The sequence below is a fragment of the Lineus longissimus genome, chromosome 14 (assembly GCF_910592395.1).
Source record: "Lineus longissimus chromosome 14, tnLinLong1.2, whole genome shotgun sequence".
NCBI lineage: Eukaryota > Metazoa > Nemertea > Pilidiophora > Heteronemertea > Lineidae > Lineus > Lineus longissimus.
Window position 1 is genome coordinate 239,366 of NC_088321.1, and position 17,597 is coordinate 256,962.

The 17,597-nt window shown below is 43.6% G+C and overlaps 2 protein-coding genes across 3 annotated transcripts in view; both read left to right on the forward strand.

Moving 5' to 3' along the window:
* Positions 1–5,522, forward strand: part of LOC135499134 (uncharacterized) — a 54,731-nt gene extending 49,209 nt beyond the window's left edge. Inside the window, exons 2-4 of the mRNA XM_064789812.1 lie at positions 1,527–1,637; positions 4,418–4,481; positions 4,894–5,522. Of these exons, the coding sequence (XP_064645882.1) occupies positions 1,527–1,637; positions 4,418–4,481; positions 4,894–5,011 (293 nt within the window). The 3' untranslated portion in view covers positions 5,012–5,522. The remainder of the gene's footprint in view (positions 1–1,526; positions 1,638–4,417; positions 4,482–4,893) is intronic.
* A 3,903-nt stretch (positions 5,523–9,425) lies between these two features.
* Positions 9,426–17,597, forward strand: part of LOC135498928 (uncharacterized) — a 37,088-nt gene continuing 28,916 nt past the window's right edge. Inside the window, exon 1 of one of the 2 annotated variants that reach the window (XM_064789445.1) lies at positions 9,426–9,891. In XM_064789445.1, coding sequence (XP_064645515.1) covers positions 9,816–9,891 — 76 coding nt within the window. In that variant the 5' untranslated portion in view covers positions 9,426–9,815. The remainder of the gene's footprint in view (positions 9,892–17,597) is intronic. The other variant, XM_064789446.1, reaches the window with a different exon arrangement.

Consider the following 17,597-nt stretch of genomic DNA (forward strand, 5'->3'; position numbering starts at 1 on the left):
ATGAGGTCAATGAACAGTTGCCTTTGCTCGTCAATACATAACCTCAAATCTCGTGTAGGAGAATGAATGACAGAGGATACCGCGATTATAGTTGTGGTTAGCTCAGTGATAGTGAAGAGGAAGATGTCCTCTTGATGCTGCCGACTCGAGATTGCAGGGGTATACCTGTGATTGAACTGAATACTGTTATTGTGGCGATAGCGTTATGCAGATCACAATCAAGCGTTTTCGATCGGGCATGTCCTTGGAGTCCTTAGAACTTTCGTTCTGCAAGTGTCATAAAAACCAGCTCAATATTTTGGGACCATAACAATTTGTTATTAAGTATAACACATAGCACACTGGGTTCGGTTTACATATGATTCACGATGACATAATTATGACAGGTTTGACGCTTCTCATGTCAGTGGTCATGGGCATCTCCATCAGTGACTCTGACATGGAAACATATGACACGATATGACACCAGGGTAAGGGTCACACATCAACATGCGGCATGCCTCGTCTTTCGAAATGACTTGTTCGTTCTTCATATTAGGTTAGACAGGAGAAACGTGACAAGCTGCGAATTATGGACTCTTTGTTAACCACAGATTCCAGCCTTCTATACCTGTACCGGCGTGTTCCATTGCCTCAGAAACCGTGGACATCGCCGACCACCTTCGGTATTTACCATCAAGGCAGAGACATTAATTAGTCTCCTGGGTGTCATTTAGAAAGAAGTGAACGTGAGGTCTATTTATTGTTGATTGTTCACCGTGATTGTGCATAAAGTCCACCGACGGGTCATTTGTCATCCGGGCATTTCTTCGAATAGCACATCAAAAGTAAACTTAAGTAAAGAACGTCAGCACCTTTATCATGAACTTGATTTTTTACTGCAGCTTTCGATCCTTCTTTCAGTTTGATATATAATCTCGTGATCATCTATCATGCTAACATGTCGCGTCGACTAGCATGTCGTAATCTGTAATGCCAGATTTTCGTGGTCGTTTTGTTTTGAAGGACTTCCACTGAATGAAATGACTTCCTCGAAAATAACATCATTAGAACATGAAAAAGAGGTTCAACTTTTACTTCGTCGCTGGATCAATCTTGAACTCGTTTCCAACTCCCCAACAGCACTTCCTAAAACATCTCATTCAATATTTGTCTCAGTCTGTTTCATACTAAAAACCAAAAAACGCAGAGGCTTAATTTGCACAGCCAGCAGTAATTTCATTGGAAACTCCCCCACGGCCTACTGGTCCGACATTCAGTTTCTTTCTGAGACATTACGGGCCGATTGTGTACACATTATGTGTAACTTCCGTCCTAATCGTGTTAACATTTTTATAAACAAACGTCCCGGCTGTGTTTCTTGGTTCTCAATGGACCGTTAGACATTTTTTCTATCAAAACACGACTTTAACTATGTTGTCCACGTCCGTGTGTTACGTATTGTTACAGCCCCTTCTGGCCAATTTGATATTTGCACGATTGCAAATTCTATTTGGACTGACACATTTTGTGTTTTCTCATTGCAGCCGCCCCTCTCAAGGACACACAGACATCTTCAGACCAAAACACACCTCTAGACAGAGATATCAAACTATTACTATGCTTAACACGACCGTCATCGCCGGGTTGTTCAAAAGGTAAGCTTGAATCACAAACACACCTCCAGCCAGAGATGTATTACTATGTTGACATGATCTACGATCTTCAAGATTTTTTTAAGATTCTTGGTTGAGAATTTTTACAAAGATACTTACAAGAGTCTTGTGACGAATGTAAATTATCATGCAGACGAAACAGATATCAAGAATCTTAATAAATCTTAACTTTCGACCAGGCTTCTAAGACTTAGCGAAATGTATCTTGATATGTTGATTTACGACCTTGGTGGAGATTCCTGAGTCTGGGTGCCTCATTGGTTAGAGTGAACACTTATCACTACCCATTCCCTCGTGGATGGGTAAAGACAAAGCATGTATAATGATTCGTTCAAGGGTCGAACGTAGTGTTACGACCCCGTTCGACCCCTGATGGTACACCCAGAACTTAAACAACTAACCAACTCAAGCAAAATGACCAAAAAACGCGATCATATCAGTGACATTTCAAGGAATCAAATATCAATTTGTCTGATACAAATTGTTACATCTTGGCTTTCTGATAGATCATGCGAGCGAGCTACCGATAAACTTTATCGGTCGAGCCTCGGCGGAGTTACTGCCATCCTCGCGATGCCAATAATGGTTCATATAGGTTTTCAAACACCGAAACACTGGTAAGGCTGAGTTTGTGTGGAGATCACGTTGAGAGTCATTTCCAAAGAGCTGGCTACATACGATTCACGATGTCACTTTTCACCCTCACGTCGTGTCATGTTGAGACAACTTACCAACAAGTTCGTTAGACTTTGTTTCCACAGAATTCACGTTGTCACATCGTGGATTCTATGTAGCCCGTGTTATGGAAATTAACGTTAAGAACGAAAAGGTTTAAGTGACAGCTCTATGTAAACAACGCCTTATAAAGGTCCGTTTTGGAGAGTCACTTTTACCCATTCTGGCTATCGGGTAGCCCAAACTAAAAGTGCGCCCCGATTCGGACCGTAAACCGCGCGGGACATTCGACCTATGATAACATTGTAATCTTGAAAATGATATACTCCATTGTTCGTGCAACGTCAATATTCACGGTGTAGATTTCACCGCGGTGGCGATTTCAATATCCGCCGTCCGCTGCTACTCGCGAACTTGATAGTCGACTCTCGACCAGGTTAGTGATCGATAAGGTTGATGCGTCTTTGATATAAGATAGCGGCTGACTTAGAGCAAAGGCAACATTGATAACTGTCAACAGTTGTCAGTGACGGTGTCAAACACAAAGGTTTTCACCTGACATCGAGAGTAACGATACAGAATTTATCAATTTGAACCGATGTCTAAATGTATTATCAATCATGTGGTCGTATGTCGGTCCCAGCCTCGTCCCAGGTCATTGCGCCTCCACCAGTTCCTGACGCATGGTTGGATTTTCGCTACGTTTATATTGCCGTTGACCGGGGCGATCGACCACCCAAATATCGCGAGATCTCACCGTGAGGCACGTGATTTTATCAGGCTGTGCCGGTCCATCAATGAGAGACGTCAACAGTTCATTCCAAAAATGACATTGTATCGTCAGTCAAGGGTTAACATTCATGACGTGATTTCTCTTGCTAATAAACTCAAACTGATCACATCAAAATGGTGTAAGTTTAATTCAACCCTGGAAGCTTGAGGATGGATACAAAGACGGTATTGAAGTTAAAGTAAAGTCAGAATACAGAAAAAGTGCGCAACTTGATTTTAAGCAAAAATACATCTTTGATCCAGTGGTCATAAACAATCATACTTTGACCATAGTGTGTCTGCCCTCCCATTAGAAGCCTCACCTGAAATGCATAAACCACAAACAGTAGAAAACAAGTCTTTTAGGCAGGATTAGTATGAAGTGATAAGGGCGACATTAATTTGGGCAGTTTTCAACAAATCGTGCGCCTGGGAGTCGTTTGTCGTGGATGCCATTAGGTATTGAATCATTAGCAGTCGATGCGATAGAGGACCGTGTTCAGTCATAAATAGCCTGCTAAAAGTTAAACGTGTGAGCCATGTTACTGTGGACATTGTCTGCCTTTTTTTGTTTTTGAGTACCAGTAGATAACCAGACGGTTGATGACACTCTGTATATAAGAACCTTAATGATTGTACATGTACAGTCACGTACATGTACCGTACATGTACAGTCACGTACATGTACCGTACATGTACAGTCACGTACATGTACCAAATTGAGTTTTTACTAAGAATCTTAAAAGAGGCTTCACAGGATTCATCCTGCGTAACTACACTAGCTTGATAGCATGTCTCATCACACACTCGTAGCACACAAAGACAAGGCGACGATGTGAAAGAGAAAGATCTTGAAGACTATTAACCGGGATTAACTGTCCATTACACGAGTGTGTCTCTCACAGCTGCTTCATATTGGGGATCATCGGTCAACAGAGGATGGACTTACAAGTTCGCGTCCGACAGCCAGGTCAAAACCAAAATAAGATTTTTAAAATCAGCCCAATCAATCTCGGAACTAGGCTGATAAGTGCATTGTCATAATAGCTTGATAGCATATCATTAGACCGGCATTATAACGAGTTCTCATTGTCATTATCGGTATTCACTTGTCACGAGTCAACTGACTTAGGCTTGAAAACACGACGTGAGGGTGAAAAGTGACGTCATGAATCGTATGTAGCCCGCTCTTTTGAAATGACTAGATTCTATTCGCCAGTCAGTAGGAGGCGGTTGCTACGGAGACGGTAGGAGGCAGCACTGCATGCGTTTGATACCGAGGGATTCTAAAATGAACCATTTTTCTGTCTTTTCAGATGCAAATTTAGAAATGATTCTGGACGAGATTTCCAAACTAGAAACTGCACAATCAAAAAAGAGGTAACCTATTATCATTTATAGCAAACTAAAGTCAGTACCATTGGTATTACACATGAATAGGGGGCGTGACCTGTCAAACATAATTTAACCATACATTCCCAAACGTGGCGCCACAGCAAACATGATAGAAAAAAGTGCCACCTATGTTCGTACCGCCAAACCTTGAAGTTATCATTCAAAACGTTGAATGGAAGTTTCTTTATTGACATACCAGAATAAATCTATGGCTGTGAAGGCATTCCTCCCGTATGGAAAAACGTTATGAGCATGTACATAGTGTCAATTTAACTAGAAAATGGCTTTAAAGTTTATTAACAGGACTTTTTAGTGTTGTACAAAGCACTCTTTAATGTCGATATATTCCTTTTTGTTTCTTTTACCTGAGTGTTATTTTCTCTCTTCTCCATTCCAGCTTACTCAGTGACATAAACCGATTTAAAGACCACCGGATAAGAGACTCCCAACCTGATATACGCTCAGAGTTGACCAGCGCCCAGAAACGACCCAGCTTCTACAGTGATTGGAAGTAAAACCAAAACGAGGCAAGGATGACGTAGAGAGTAGCCATGACGTCACAAGCGACCTTGACCTTCGGCTCGATTTCTCGAGTTTTGATTGGCTGCTGTGTTTCACACAACTGTATGAAGTTTTGTTTTTGTTCAATAGATTTACTTTTTGTTACTTTCTTTTCGATTTTGCTTACAAAACTGGACGATTGAACTTGTCGCACAGATACCATAGCGACTGACGCCAAAATCAGTCGCGTCCCTTGTCGCAAATCTCTATAGGATTCTTAGTTGAGATCTCACTCAGGATTGTATCTATGACATATATACAATATAAAGGATTCTTCAACATTCTTAGTCATGGTCTCTCATCAAAAAAATGTTGTTCAGACCGCGCAAGAACGGCTGAATAAGATCTTGACTTAGAATTTTATAAGAATTGGGACTTTCGACCTTGTGTATTTCTTTTATTATCACCCTATAAATGTATGATGTCGTCAAACTCGCCTCGTCAATATGATAAAGCGGACAGAAAGCAACGTCAAATCACAGGCTACTGACTCGAGGGTGGGGTCGAAGGGGTCAATATGAAGGGTTAAGGTGGAAGAAGGAGAAGGAACGAAATGTAAGAAACGTCAGTAGTGTTTTCATCACTTCACATGTTCGCCCCCTGTACATCAACGCACTACACAATGTGGGGGCGAACAGGGGGCGAACAGGGGAAGTTGCAGTCTCCTAATTTTCGGTCTCTTTGAGACCTCTCTGGATCTCTTGCTCCCTCAAGTTTCAGTAAACAAACTCGACATGTGACACGTGAAATCGTGAATCATGGTTCAGGCTGGGTTTACATGTCATAGTGAACTCGACGTGAAACTGTACTCTATGAAACATGTAAAAACACCTTGATTTACAAAGTGAACTCTATGTAAACCTTTACTCTGTCGTCATATGTAAACCAGAATGGATTATACAAAGGTAACTCTATGTAAACACAGCCTTACACAACTCCGTCAAGTCAACGAAACTCATTTTACCCTCCCAAACCATATGTTGCCAGATAACTCTCTAGTTTCTGTTAGGCTTGATGGTTACTGTACTGGTACCAATATTGTATGTGGCAAAGATGAGCTAAATCCATTTTCATCAGCTTTTTTATCATCGTGTAACAATATTCATAAACTTACATTCTTGAGTCTTCAACCACTTATATGGGTATTACGTCAGAATCAGAGGTGGATTAACCGTATATTAGGCCGTGTATCTTCAAAACGTTGTCATCTGTGAAAATGCTATTATCATGACTTATTCTTTACACACGTTGTTGCACGTTAACCGTATCTACTCACTCGATATAACCATCCGAACATCTGACATCAAGAGCACTACATTTTAGTTCATCAATTCAATCCTAGGTGGCCGAACTGGCTTCCTTCAGCCCTGCCACCTAGGAGGCAACTGATAGGATACTCCAGACTGACAACATTCGCTGGTCAGGAATGAAAAACATACTCAGCGCCGCCTGCGCGAACGCCGCTTAACTCAGCGTATCTCAGCGTCCCAGTGTTAAGCCTTCCTCGAGACAGCCGTAGCTGGTATCTTTACAATGGCATGCCAACTTTATAGTACATGATATGCGTTTACGCCTGTGATATACAATTATGTCTGATTTCGCCGTTGGTCCCTTACTAACGTACTTCAACGTATTACTTCAATCTGTTTTTTCTGGTTTACCAGCAGTGATTGAAAGGACAAATCGTGTATCAAAGATGCGCCCCGTGGAGATGCCAGAGGCTACATGTACCTTACATTAACCTTTCTCTTCTCCTTACCATGCTTTCGAGTTGGCTCCCCTGGCATTTGAAGCAGGGTACATTTTGACATCGCGTCCTTTCACTTCCCGCTTCCTTCAAGGAGAAATGTCTTATACAACCAGTCTGAATAAGTAAAATAAATCGATGATATATGGGGCTGTCGCTGTAACTAAGGCGCCGTGATGGCCAGAGCAACGTGTCATCCCTTGGTCAAGAAAGCAGCGCCTACAAAAGGTTCCGCTACGAAAGTGGGGGCGCCACCTACAAAGTGGGACGTTTTATTGTACATTTTCATACGAGTCATCGTAGTGTAAGATGGGGTGTGTCATGTATATACCTGTCAATGCATGGCATACTCAACAGCACGAGCTGCCATCTGTATCTTTCAACGAGCGCCACGATTGGCGGAAGTTGGAACTTCGTTTCCACGCCTCGGGATACGCAATCTCCAAGCATCGCCATTAGTAACGGTTCCCTGGTGATACCTGCTCCGTAGCAGATACAAACTAACCTCTTATTGGGAGATTACGGAATCGTTTATCTTTATATTTTGTACTTACTTACACAATTGATCATTTTCAATTTCAATTTTATTTTTCAAATGTGTGAAAAAACGATCTCTAAATGCCAATACATGATGATTATAAAGAGATACGGCAGTAACCATATATCTTTATCTTGATAGGTCCTTTGATCTGATTATACGCCAGTCCGACTGTGATAGGGAATCAGTTAACCTCTCTATAAGGACGCCCTCGGGACTGACACATACAGTCCTTAATAGAGAGGTGTCCACTGAAATGGAAACAACCAATTTGTGACCAAAACTAGTGTCCCTTATAGAGAGGTGTCCTGATTAGAGGTGTCCAATTGAATAACAACAACCAACTTGCGACCGAAGCTACTGTCCTTGCGAGGGTGTCCTTAATAGAGAAGGTGTTCTTAATAGGGAAGTGTGCGTTTAGAGAGGTTCTACTGTCAATAAGGTCATGTACAATAGTAATTGGTTGGTATCCTTTTTTCCGGGGCGGGAGGAAGGAGATTTTCTGGAGGTGGATCGTGTGGGAGGGAGAGGGTTAAAGCTCGTCAGCAGGTCACAGCAAGTTGATGTGGTCAAGATATTCCTACCAGGAGCGTTAACCCTTTCCATTATTTTGCCCCTCACCTCGCGGTTATCAGAATTCAGGCCGACCAAAATACACGGTCTATTGTCTTTAGACAAAGTCCGCTCAAACCTAGCCTAAATTCACATTGTTCAACGGTCTTATCAATGGGTCTACAGGGTAAATCTTGATCACATCGACCCCACGAACATAAACGTCATGAAAGAGGTCGGTACCATTTCAGAAAGGAGGGGTGGAGGGATGCTCACCAATTTATTTTACATGTCCTTGTGTGACTCTGAAGACAGGGAGATGACATCCACCCTCGCGCATTCTGATTTAATTGTTTTTTTCTCCCCGATGAGGATGTGAAATAAATTTTCAAGGAAGACACCGCCTTATAGTTAGTTTCATCTTACCGTCAATTGGGTAACTTTGACCGTCCAATTGGGTAACTTTGAACCCCCGACTATAGATGCTTCTCATTAAAACCATCCTCTCTACGGGGGGGGGGGTCAGAGTTACCCCACTGATCGAAGTTATCCTATGCGACGGCATTCCGGAGTTCACGCTCCATATACTTTTAAAGGATTCGTTTTAATCGTTCTTCAGTCTGATGGAAAATATATTTTTGCGAATTGATATCATTCGGCGCGACATCTGGTTGAAATAAAACCGATGAACTCCGCGATCAGGTCGGATTATCGGATCGGATCTGTGTCGTAATCGGAGTTAAGGATTTCGATTTTCGTGGCTGAATGCGGGAGCGTCGAATTCAATCCAACATCACCACATCTTGACCTACAGTTATCGTTGACATTTAAATGACTTTTACACATCAATTCAAGACCTTCAGTCAAAGACGAGTAAGTTTTCATCTCCGATAGATGGCGTATTGATCTTCTTAATCCTCAGTCAAAATACCGACACCTTATTCTGACATGCGTTCTTATACGCGGGCATTAGCTGAATGCGGAATTTTAAATTGACACTTCGAGGGACGGTGTTATCTTTTTTATCACAAGTAGGGTTCGAGTAGAAAAATGGGTTTGATCAACAATTTGCTTTCAAAATGTAGCTGATAAGTATGAGGGCTGGCGTATACATGGACCCGTATAATCTAAGTCAACACAAAGGCAAAGCTATCGGCCGATTTCGTCTTGGACTTGAGGGTTGAGTTGGCGTGTTACATGGTATTACGCCATGTTTTGAAATAAACATGTGTTGGATTTCTTATCTCCTGATGGTGAAGGTCTCTTAAGTTCGGTTACTTCAGTTTGAAAAGAATTCATTTTAAACCAACACAATGGTCCTTGTTAACATAATTATAGCAATTGGCCGAAATATCGCGCGTTTGTAAGGCGAGCTGTAATTGGCCACAAGGACGTGGTGTAATCCAATCCGCGTTCATGTCACATTATTACGAATTTGACATCACATTAGTTCGGGTTTTCTCAAGTCATTTTCTATACAGATGCTAAAAGTCGGCGGAGCTCAAACTCTCTAGTATCTCGCCGCAACATCCCTCTTTTATCGACTTACATAACTAAATAATCAATGCTTCCAATAGCATCAACGAGTCCATTCACCCGCAGTGATTTCTCGCCTCTCAGCCAAGCAACACCTCACGCGCGTTGTCATCGCAACAACTCCGCCATTGATAACAAGTCGCAACTGAACGCATCCCGATTTCGTAACATCAATTCGAAACCGTTTAATTGTCACTCCAATAGATTCGAGAACGCACGATAACTGTTTTACCAGGGATTGAACATTCATTTGGAGAGAAAGACTCAGAGGTGTTGGAGATTTTATCGAACAGCTGTTACGGTTCTTTGCCTCAAGTCACGACAGCCCGGAATACTTGGCTTTCTTAAGTCGTCTGCACTCCATCTTCCCGAGGAATACCACACCATGATGAGCAAGATCGTGTCCATGCTTCTTCTGTCCTGCGTGTTTCTACTAGCCAGAGGCGCTCCAATAAAACAAGGTAGGATTCTTTAAACATACATGTCGTTTTTTTGCCCCTTGCTTCGCAGTTAAAAGAATTCAGTCCTCGCCCAAGACACGGTCTTATATCTTTAACAAAGCCGGCTCGCACCCTGGCCTAAATCATCATTGTTCCTCAGTCTTATCAAAGGGTCATCAGGGAAAATCTTGATAACATCAACCCCCATGAACCAGCTTTCAGGGTGGTCGATTGGCCAACACCGGGGAAAGAAACGTACGCAGTTAATGTTCGTCCTTTCTGTTCAAACCAGATATCCCCAAAAAGAATCGTGACATTTTAGTCATTTTCGGCTTGTTGCCAATTTCTGAATTGTTTTTGTTGATGCTCAGGGCCAAAGAATCCATTTATATGTTTTACTTATATTTATAAATTCAAAGCAAGAAGCCCCTGGTGCGAACCTAACAGTCAACATGAGACTTTCTGAAGCAGGTCTGTTCGTCTCACATGTCAAACTGCACCCAGTTGTAAAACGGGTACCGGTCAATATGCTCACGTTGTAGCGTTGATTGAGCCGCTGATCTGAGTTCTACTGAAATGTTTCAGGAATGACCAATGAATAGATCTAAAGTGTTTTGAGAATGTTGTAAAGCGTTATATGAAAATTTACGTTTTTCTAAACTCCTTCCAATATGTCTTCTTTATATAGGTCATGGAACACATATTATAGCCTTGTAACTAATTAATATTGCAGGTGATCATGACATGTTCATATGGAACTAATTACAAATGTTTACAAGGTAAACAAACATGTCATTAATCAAGCAAGCGTTGACTTTATCGCCACACTTGGAAACCCCGCCAAAAGCAAGCAATCGACTGATAAATATGGCGCGAAGAATAACTAAAAGGTATCCGAATGTGCCCGTCCGCTCTACAAGAGGGACGGGATGCGCTTTGCCTATATTTATCATAGCGTTTTGGCGCGTTGGCCGCGGTTACTGACAGTGACTCTCATGAATGTTTAACACCACTAGTCAACAGCTTTTATAGTTAAAACATGCTGCCATTGACAACCAGCAAACGCCCTAGTTGTCAGTCAGCGCCACCTAACAGGAGCGGTAGTTTTGTGAACTACAACTGCCGCCAAAACAAATTTCATGAATTTTTTTCAGACATTTTCAAATATGCCCTCAGATTTTGTGTGGTTTGCAGTTGTGTGGGATAGCGCGCTTGTAACAATAGGAACCAATGACGTCACCTAGTATAACTGTGATCATGCATAACGAATCATCCATTACGCATTAATTAACTCGTCATCAGAAATGGTCTCAGATCACTGAGTCTTGGGTCAGGTAACCGCCAAATACCAGGCATAGGTGTGTCAAGAATAACACGGGCTGTGTCGTCACCAATCCATGGCGATCATTTCTTACATGGCACGCGTCCATTATAGCAATCATTGACATGACAACCAGACACCTGATATATCATTAACCGGCTGTAATGATCATCCAACACCCGATGCGTCAGCTATAATGATTTTTCACAACCAGATGTGTCAACCTCTGACGACATTGGCAGGCCATTATTTTGTATACTTCCGCTTATTCAAATAAGCCTCGTCTCTTATTTGAGACCCGTATGTAGCAAAACCAGGAGACCGTACCCATCAGTTTAAAATGGCGTGGTCTTTTGTTATTAAACACGACGATAGGTGCCGCTGCAGACAAATTATCTCCTTTGTTTAAGCTGTGTCACAAGTTCTAAAATGGTTTGTTGAATTAACCGCGCCACCTGACGCCGGGTCTTTGAAATAAGCATACCTTTCAAACCTATATTGCAGAAATAGATTGATTTGAAACATTTTGCAATTTTATGCCCAGTCGCACTGTGCATTTTAATTAAGAAGCCGCTCATAACTCACGATAACATGATGTGAAAACACTCTCGACTGCTTTTAGTGATTTGCATCAGTTGAAGATGAAAAACATTTCCAATTTGAAGGTGACATTTAAATTGCCTCCTGGGTAAAAAAGTCGCTGAGGATTTCATTAAATTGAATATCAACATTGTTGACAAGTCGTGACTGGCCTACTATATCTTTGATTATTTTAGACACATCGTTTATTTGCCTTCACGTCAGATCTATCTAGCCCCTTGACAGCTGCCTCGTGGAGGCAATGTTAGGAAGATTTTCCCCGACGACCCTTCGATCAGGCAAAAGAACAAAGGGAATACAGGCCCAGGTGCGAACGGACTTTGTTTAAAGACAATTGACCGTGCATTGGGGGAACGACTGAATTGTTTGAACTTCGCGGTAAGGGACGGAACAAAGTAATCGGATTAGCCGAATTCATCCTTCATGCGACCAGCGGCGTCTGCTGCGTTTTGTATTCTTACACCGCAGTGGCGCGGAAATTAACAATACAAAGCGCGGAAGCCAATGTATAATATCGGCTTAATTATGCGCTATCGGCTATTGCAGGGGTCATTGCACCGTAGTCGACATTTCGAATGAACCAAGTCCTGTATTAATGAAACCAGAAAACCTCAGATAAGGTGCTCAATCAGCGCTTCAACCCGAGCATTTCTAACCGGTGTATGAAATGACCCTTGTTAGAATGTCTGTGGAAAGATGGATTGTTTCATGCGCTTTCGTCTTCGCAGTGTTGAAAGAACCCTATACCATAATCCGTCAGTATACAATAGGGCCGGACACTTTTCCCAAGAGAACACTATCTACTACTACACCGGTACATACCCATTTAGGTGACTCGATGGGGGGGGGGGGGGCAAGACAAGGGTCGCTCGGGCCTACAGTGTGGGTCGAACAAGATGGGGGGCAAGACATAGGGTCTCCCGGGCCTACAGTGTGGGTCGAACAAGATGAGGGGCAAGACATAGGTTCTCTGGGGCCTACAGTGTGGGTCGAACAAGATGGGGGGCAAGACATAGGGTCTCTCGGGCCTACAGTGTGGGTCGACCAAGATGAGGGGCAAGACATAGGTTCTCTGGGGCCTACAGTGTGGGTCGAACAAGATGGGGGGCAAGACATAGGGTCTCTCGGGCCTACAGTGTGGGTCGAACAAGATGGGGGGCAAGACATAGGGTCTCTCGGGCCTACAGTGTGGGTCGAACAAGATGGGGGGCAAGACATAGGGTCTCTCGGGCCTACAGTGTGGGTCGAACAAGATGGGGGGCAAGACATAGGGTCTCTCAGGCCTACAGTGTGGGTCGAACAAGATGGGGGCAAGATATAGGGTCTCTCGGGCCTACAGTGTGGGTCGAACAAGAGACCCCTGCACCGCCAGTGAGAGATTCGAACCGCTACTATGCCACTTCGACCCCTTTGACTCTACCCCCGTTCAGTTCATTCAATCCATACCCAATGATAGTGAATTACCCGTCCGTCTCGTCCGCGGTTAACAACAACCCGAGGCCATTGTTTAGTAAAAATCACCTCCATAATACCCGTTCAACAGGCTAATTGCAGTGCAATCACATTAACTCTAACCCCCTAATGGATTTATATAGCAATCCGCCTCGCCGCAAAATAAGATAGGCAGAGATCAGACTGCCCAATTCAACCGCTGCAGACGGTTAGGGTAGCTGGGAAGATGTACACCAGCCCGGCGCAACGAGCGATTTTAGTCGCTCCGACCTGCGCGCGACCGAGTCATGACAACATGAGAGCATACTGATACTTGAAATGGAAACCGATCGGCGGCCCTCATAACCCTTTAAATGTTGAGTTGAGAGCTGAACGTCAACGAACACATTATTAGCTCTTTAAAAAGTATTGAGCGATTGTAATGAAAGTAGGAGGAAACCAGAGACCCCGGAGGAGATCTGTCGAAGAGAGTCGTCCTCTATATCACATGAGTGTGCCTTGCAGAAGCCACCAGGAATCGAACTCGGGACCTCGCTGTGACGGTCGTTGATGTGAAAACTGCGCCACTCCGACAGCCCAAACAGTTTAACATTTGATATTAGGCCCAGGTGCGAGCGAGCTTTGTTTAAAGACAGTAGACCGTATCCTATTCAGCAAAAGTGTACATGTATTTCAAGTATGTATTAAGGGGTTAATATGTAATACATTTCCCTGTTGACGGTTCCTAGTCTATTGCTTCATAAACATTAATACAATTTACTCTTTCACCATTAGTACTCACGTTACCATGGTTACGATTATTAGCAACTATAACAATCAGAACCGTGAAGCTAGGCTAATCCTGAGGCTCAGCGTTGTTGAGAAAAAAGGTTCCGTCGAATCTTGAGTTGACATTTTGTAAATAGCTCGTGTTTTTGTATCTGAGGCAGGGATTTACATTGAGTTTATGGCGATAGCTGGTCGCTTGTAAGTTGAGTATACCGAGAGTGTGGCCCATCACTTGCAAGTTTGGCTTACATAGAGTGGGCCGTCACTTGCAAGTTTGGCTTACATAGGGTGGCCCATCACTTGCAAGTTTGGCTTACATAGAGTGGGCCACCACTTGCAAGTTTGGCTTACATAGAGTGGCCCATCACTTGCAAGTTTGGCTTACATAGAGTGGGCCGTCACTTGCAAGTTTGGATTACATAGAGTGGGCCGTCACTTGCAAGTTTGGCTTACATAGAGTGGGCCGTCACTTGCAAGTTTGGCTTACATAGAATGGGCCGTCACTTGCAAATTTAGCTTACAGAGGACCCAGTGAAGAAAGAATTGGAAAGATAGCACATGGAGAACATAGTCCCCCGGGGACATAGAAACCAGAAACATGCAGACGAAGGGTACACAGATCTGCTCCTGTCTTGTTGACAATCAACCCAGACTAGCAACGTAAACAAGACCCAATACACCACCATATCACTTCCCTCGGCCAGGGAATCATTGGGGTGATTTTGAGGAATCACACAGCTCCCTTTGAGCCGTATTAATGGACGTAACCAGAGCCCAGGCGGTAAATGGGGATATCTGTCACAGATTGATCTGGCTTTCATCAGTCGTCATTTCCCTCTGTGCCAGGGTATCATGCCACTGATGTATAATTTGATTGCCGTAAACGAAATGTCCTCCTAAACTTTCATCGCCACCTCATACCTACTCCTGCGCACTCCCCAAACTAGAATTATTGATGATGTTGTTCCGTAACTGCTAACACGGCCGCCATTTTGTTTCACCTACACATTGCAAAAGTCTCTGTCCATAGATCTGTGATGGTCCATGGACGGAGGTCGATACGCGAACGTGTATGGGGTATCACAATGCGGAAGTTGGCTTTTGGTGCAAACTGACTTGGACAGCTAAAAATGGAAGCTGTAACTTCTCTCTGGCAGTCAAGACTAGTTAGATTAGACTGAGATGGAAAGATGATGGAGATTCTCAATGGACGGCCCATGGATGGAACGTAGATCCAAGGATGGAGTCGTTAACCTGATCGAATGATTCATAGAGCTTGGTGCCGTCAGTCTCCGCATCAATGCCATTCTGGGCTGGGTTAAAGTAGTCTCAAATCCACTCTGGAACCCCCGAGCCAACATTCCCGAAGAATGTCTTGTAATTAATTCGTGAAACGTCGCAGGTGTTTCCGTCCATCTTATCATAGATAACTAATATCCTTTACCCGCGGCGAGCTGTGGAGGCACTCGGGGGTCGAGTTCTGGCGTGATCTCGAGTTGTCACTGGCGAGCTGTAGGGGCACTCAGGGGTCGAGTTCTGGCGTGATCTCGAGTTGTCACTGGCGAGCTGTAGGGGCACTCGCGGGTCGAGTTCTGGCGTGATCTCGAGTTGTCACTGGCGAGCTGTGGAGGCACTCGCGGGTCGAGTTCTGGCGTGATCTCGAGTTGTCACTGGTCACCTCTTCTGCGTGACATGAATACCGAACAAAAGTTATTTCCAATGAGCAGACTACATATGATTTACAATGTCACCTTTCCCACTCGGATCGCGTTTTTAAGCTTAAATCGGTTGACTCGTGACAAGTGAAACAGGAACAGTGACAACGTGAACCCGATGGAACTCAAACCTCACAAAACGACGATGTATAACTCTAGACGCAGCTCGTGGCGCTTTAGTTGAAAACAAGCTGATGTTTGGTTTCGGGCAGAACTGGCAAGTTATCCAGGCTTTCAGAGATGTGTCTGTTTATTCCGGTGCAACAACCTTGGGCTGTTGTCGCTAATCGTTATTGGTAGGTTCCGCTAAGAGCAGCGAACGCTGAAATACAAAGTATCATGTGAATGTACCTTTATCGACGACTTTAGAAAAAAGATTCACAGATTCCTTGTACAGCTCGATATAGAGGATGACTTAGATGTGTCACGTAAATGAATACGCAAAGGACTGATGAATGACAAGACAGACCTTCGCAGTTCGAAGGCCTACTTTCTCGTTCGTTCGAAACCTATCCAATCTCCTACATCTTTCTAACTGAAAACAGCCTTCAAATGTTTGCTTTTTCTGTCAAGTTTGTCGCAAAGTAGTCGTTTTTAGTAAAGGTTTTCAAGGGTTGTCGTAAGTAGATCTTTCCTTTGTTCTCAACCACCCTGCTCGTCTCTCTAATTCAATGCATTACCCGAACATGACTAGCGGATACATAATTGAAAACAGCTTTGAAGTTGGTCTGGGCAAATAGGGTTTTGAAGTCCAGGGTTGTGTTCTGATAAATAATGACATGTTATTATCTCAAGACTGGGCTCATCCAGGGTAACCGATTAAGCTGAGATGATCGTGATGTTTCTCTATAGTGGTACCCTGGTTCCCCAGCAACAATCACGGGCTAGTAAATGGTTAGGCTACGTAAAAAGAAACACTCTTCGCGATCGGTCGTGGCTTCGTTCAGTCAAATCCAACACAGCACATGCAACTCGATCATCGTTCCATCCATACCGAGATCGAAATACCGAGATCGCTGCCGCAAAAATGAGGCCATGTGTGTTAAAATACTGAGCCATCTGTCCCCTCCCCTCAACCATCACTGTCCACTGCATCTGACGACGTCTGCCATCCGTCCCTGTCTGCCATTTCAACAAAGAAAGGTCACAGACAATAACACACCCATGAAGACAGAGTCTGAATAATAACATGAACTTCCGGTCGTTTACAGCTAATGATTGTCCTTTTGTGGCATTTGACATTTGTGACCATAGTTAACATTTACCCTTTAGAGATATGGCGAATGTAAGACGGGATTTGCTATTCCTGTCCAAGGGCAGACGACTGCAGCGCTCGCAGTGCCGGAAAATGTAACCACGTGTGCGATGTCACCCGTGACATACGTCAGTTAACACGTGACAAGTGAATAATGGCAACGTGAACCTTATTACTCTGCCTTACTGCATACGGTGCCACGACTAAACTACTCTTATAGGACTGCACAGCTACATACGGATAACGTGAACCCTACAACTCTGCCTTACTGCATACGGTGCCACGACTAAACTACTCTTATAGGACTACAAAGCTACATACGGATAACGTGAACCCTACAACTCTGCCTTACTGCATACGGTGCCACGACTAAACTACTCTTATAGGACTACAAAGCTACATACGGATAACTAATGAACAGGTAAAGAACGCCGAGGGAAGCACCTGGCGAGAACCCTGGAAGTTATCGGTTTTTTCAATAAAGACCCTGTCGTCTGCAGCCGTACTTTATAAAACCCTTATTGCGCGTTCAATATTCTGTGGACCCCAACCGTTCCCTGCCATTATTTTTGTGATTTGCAAACTTTTGTTTACAAAAAGTGCTGGGCGTTCACAA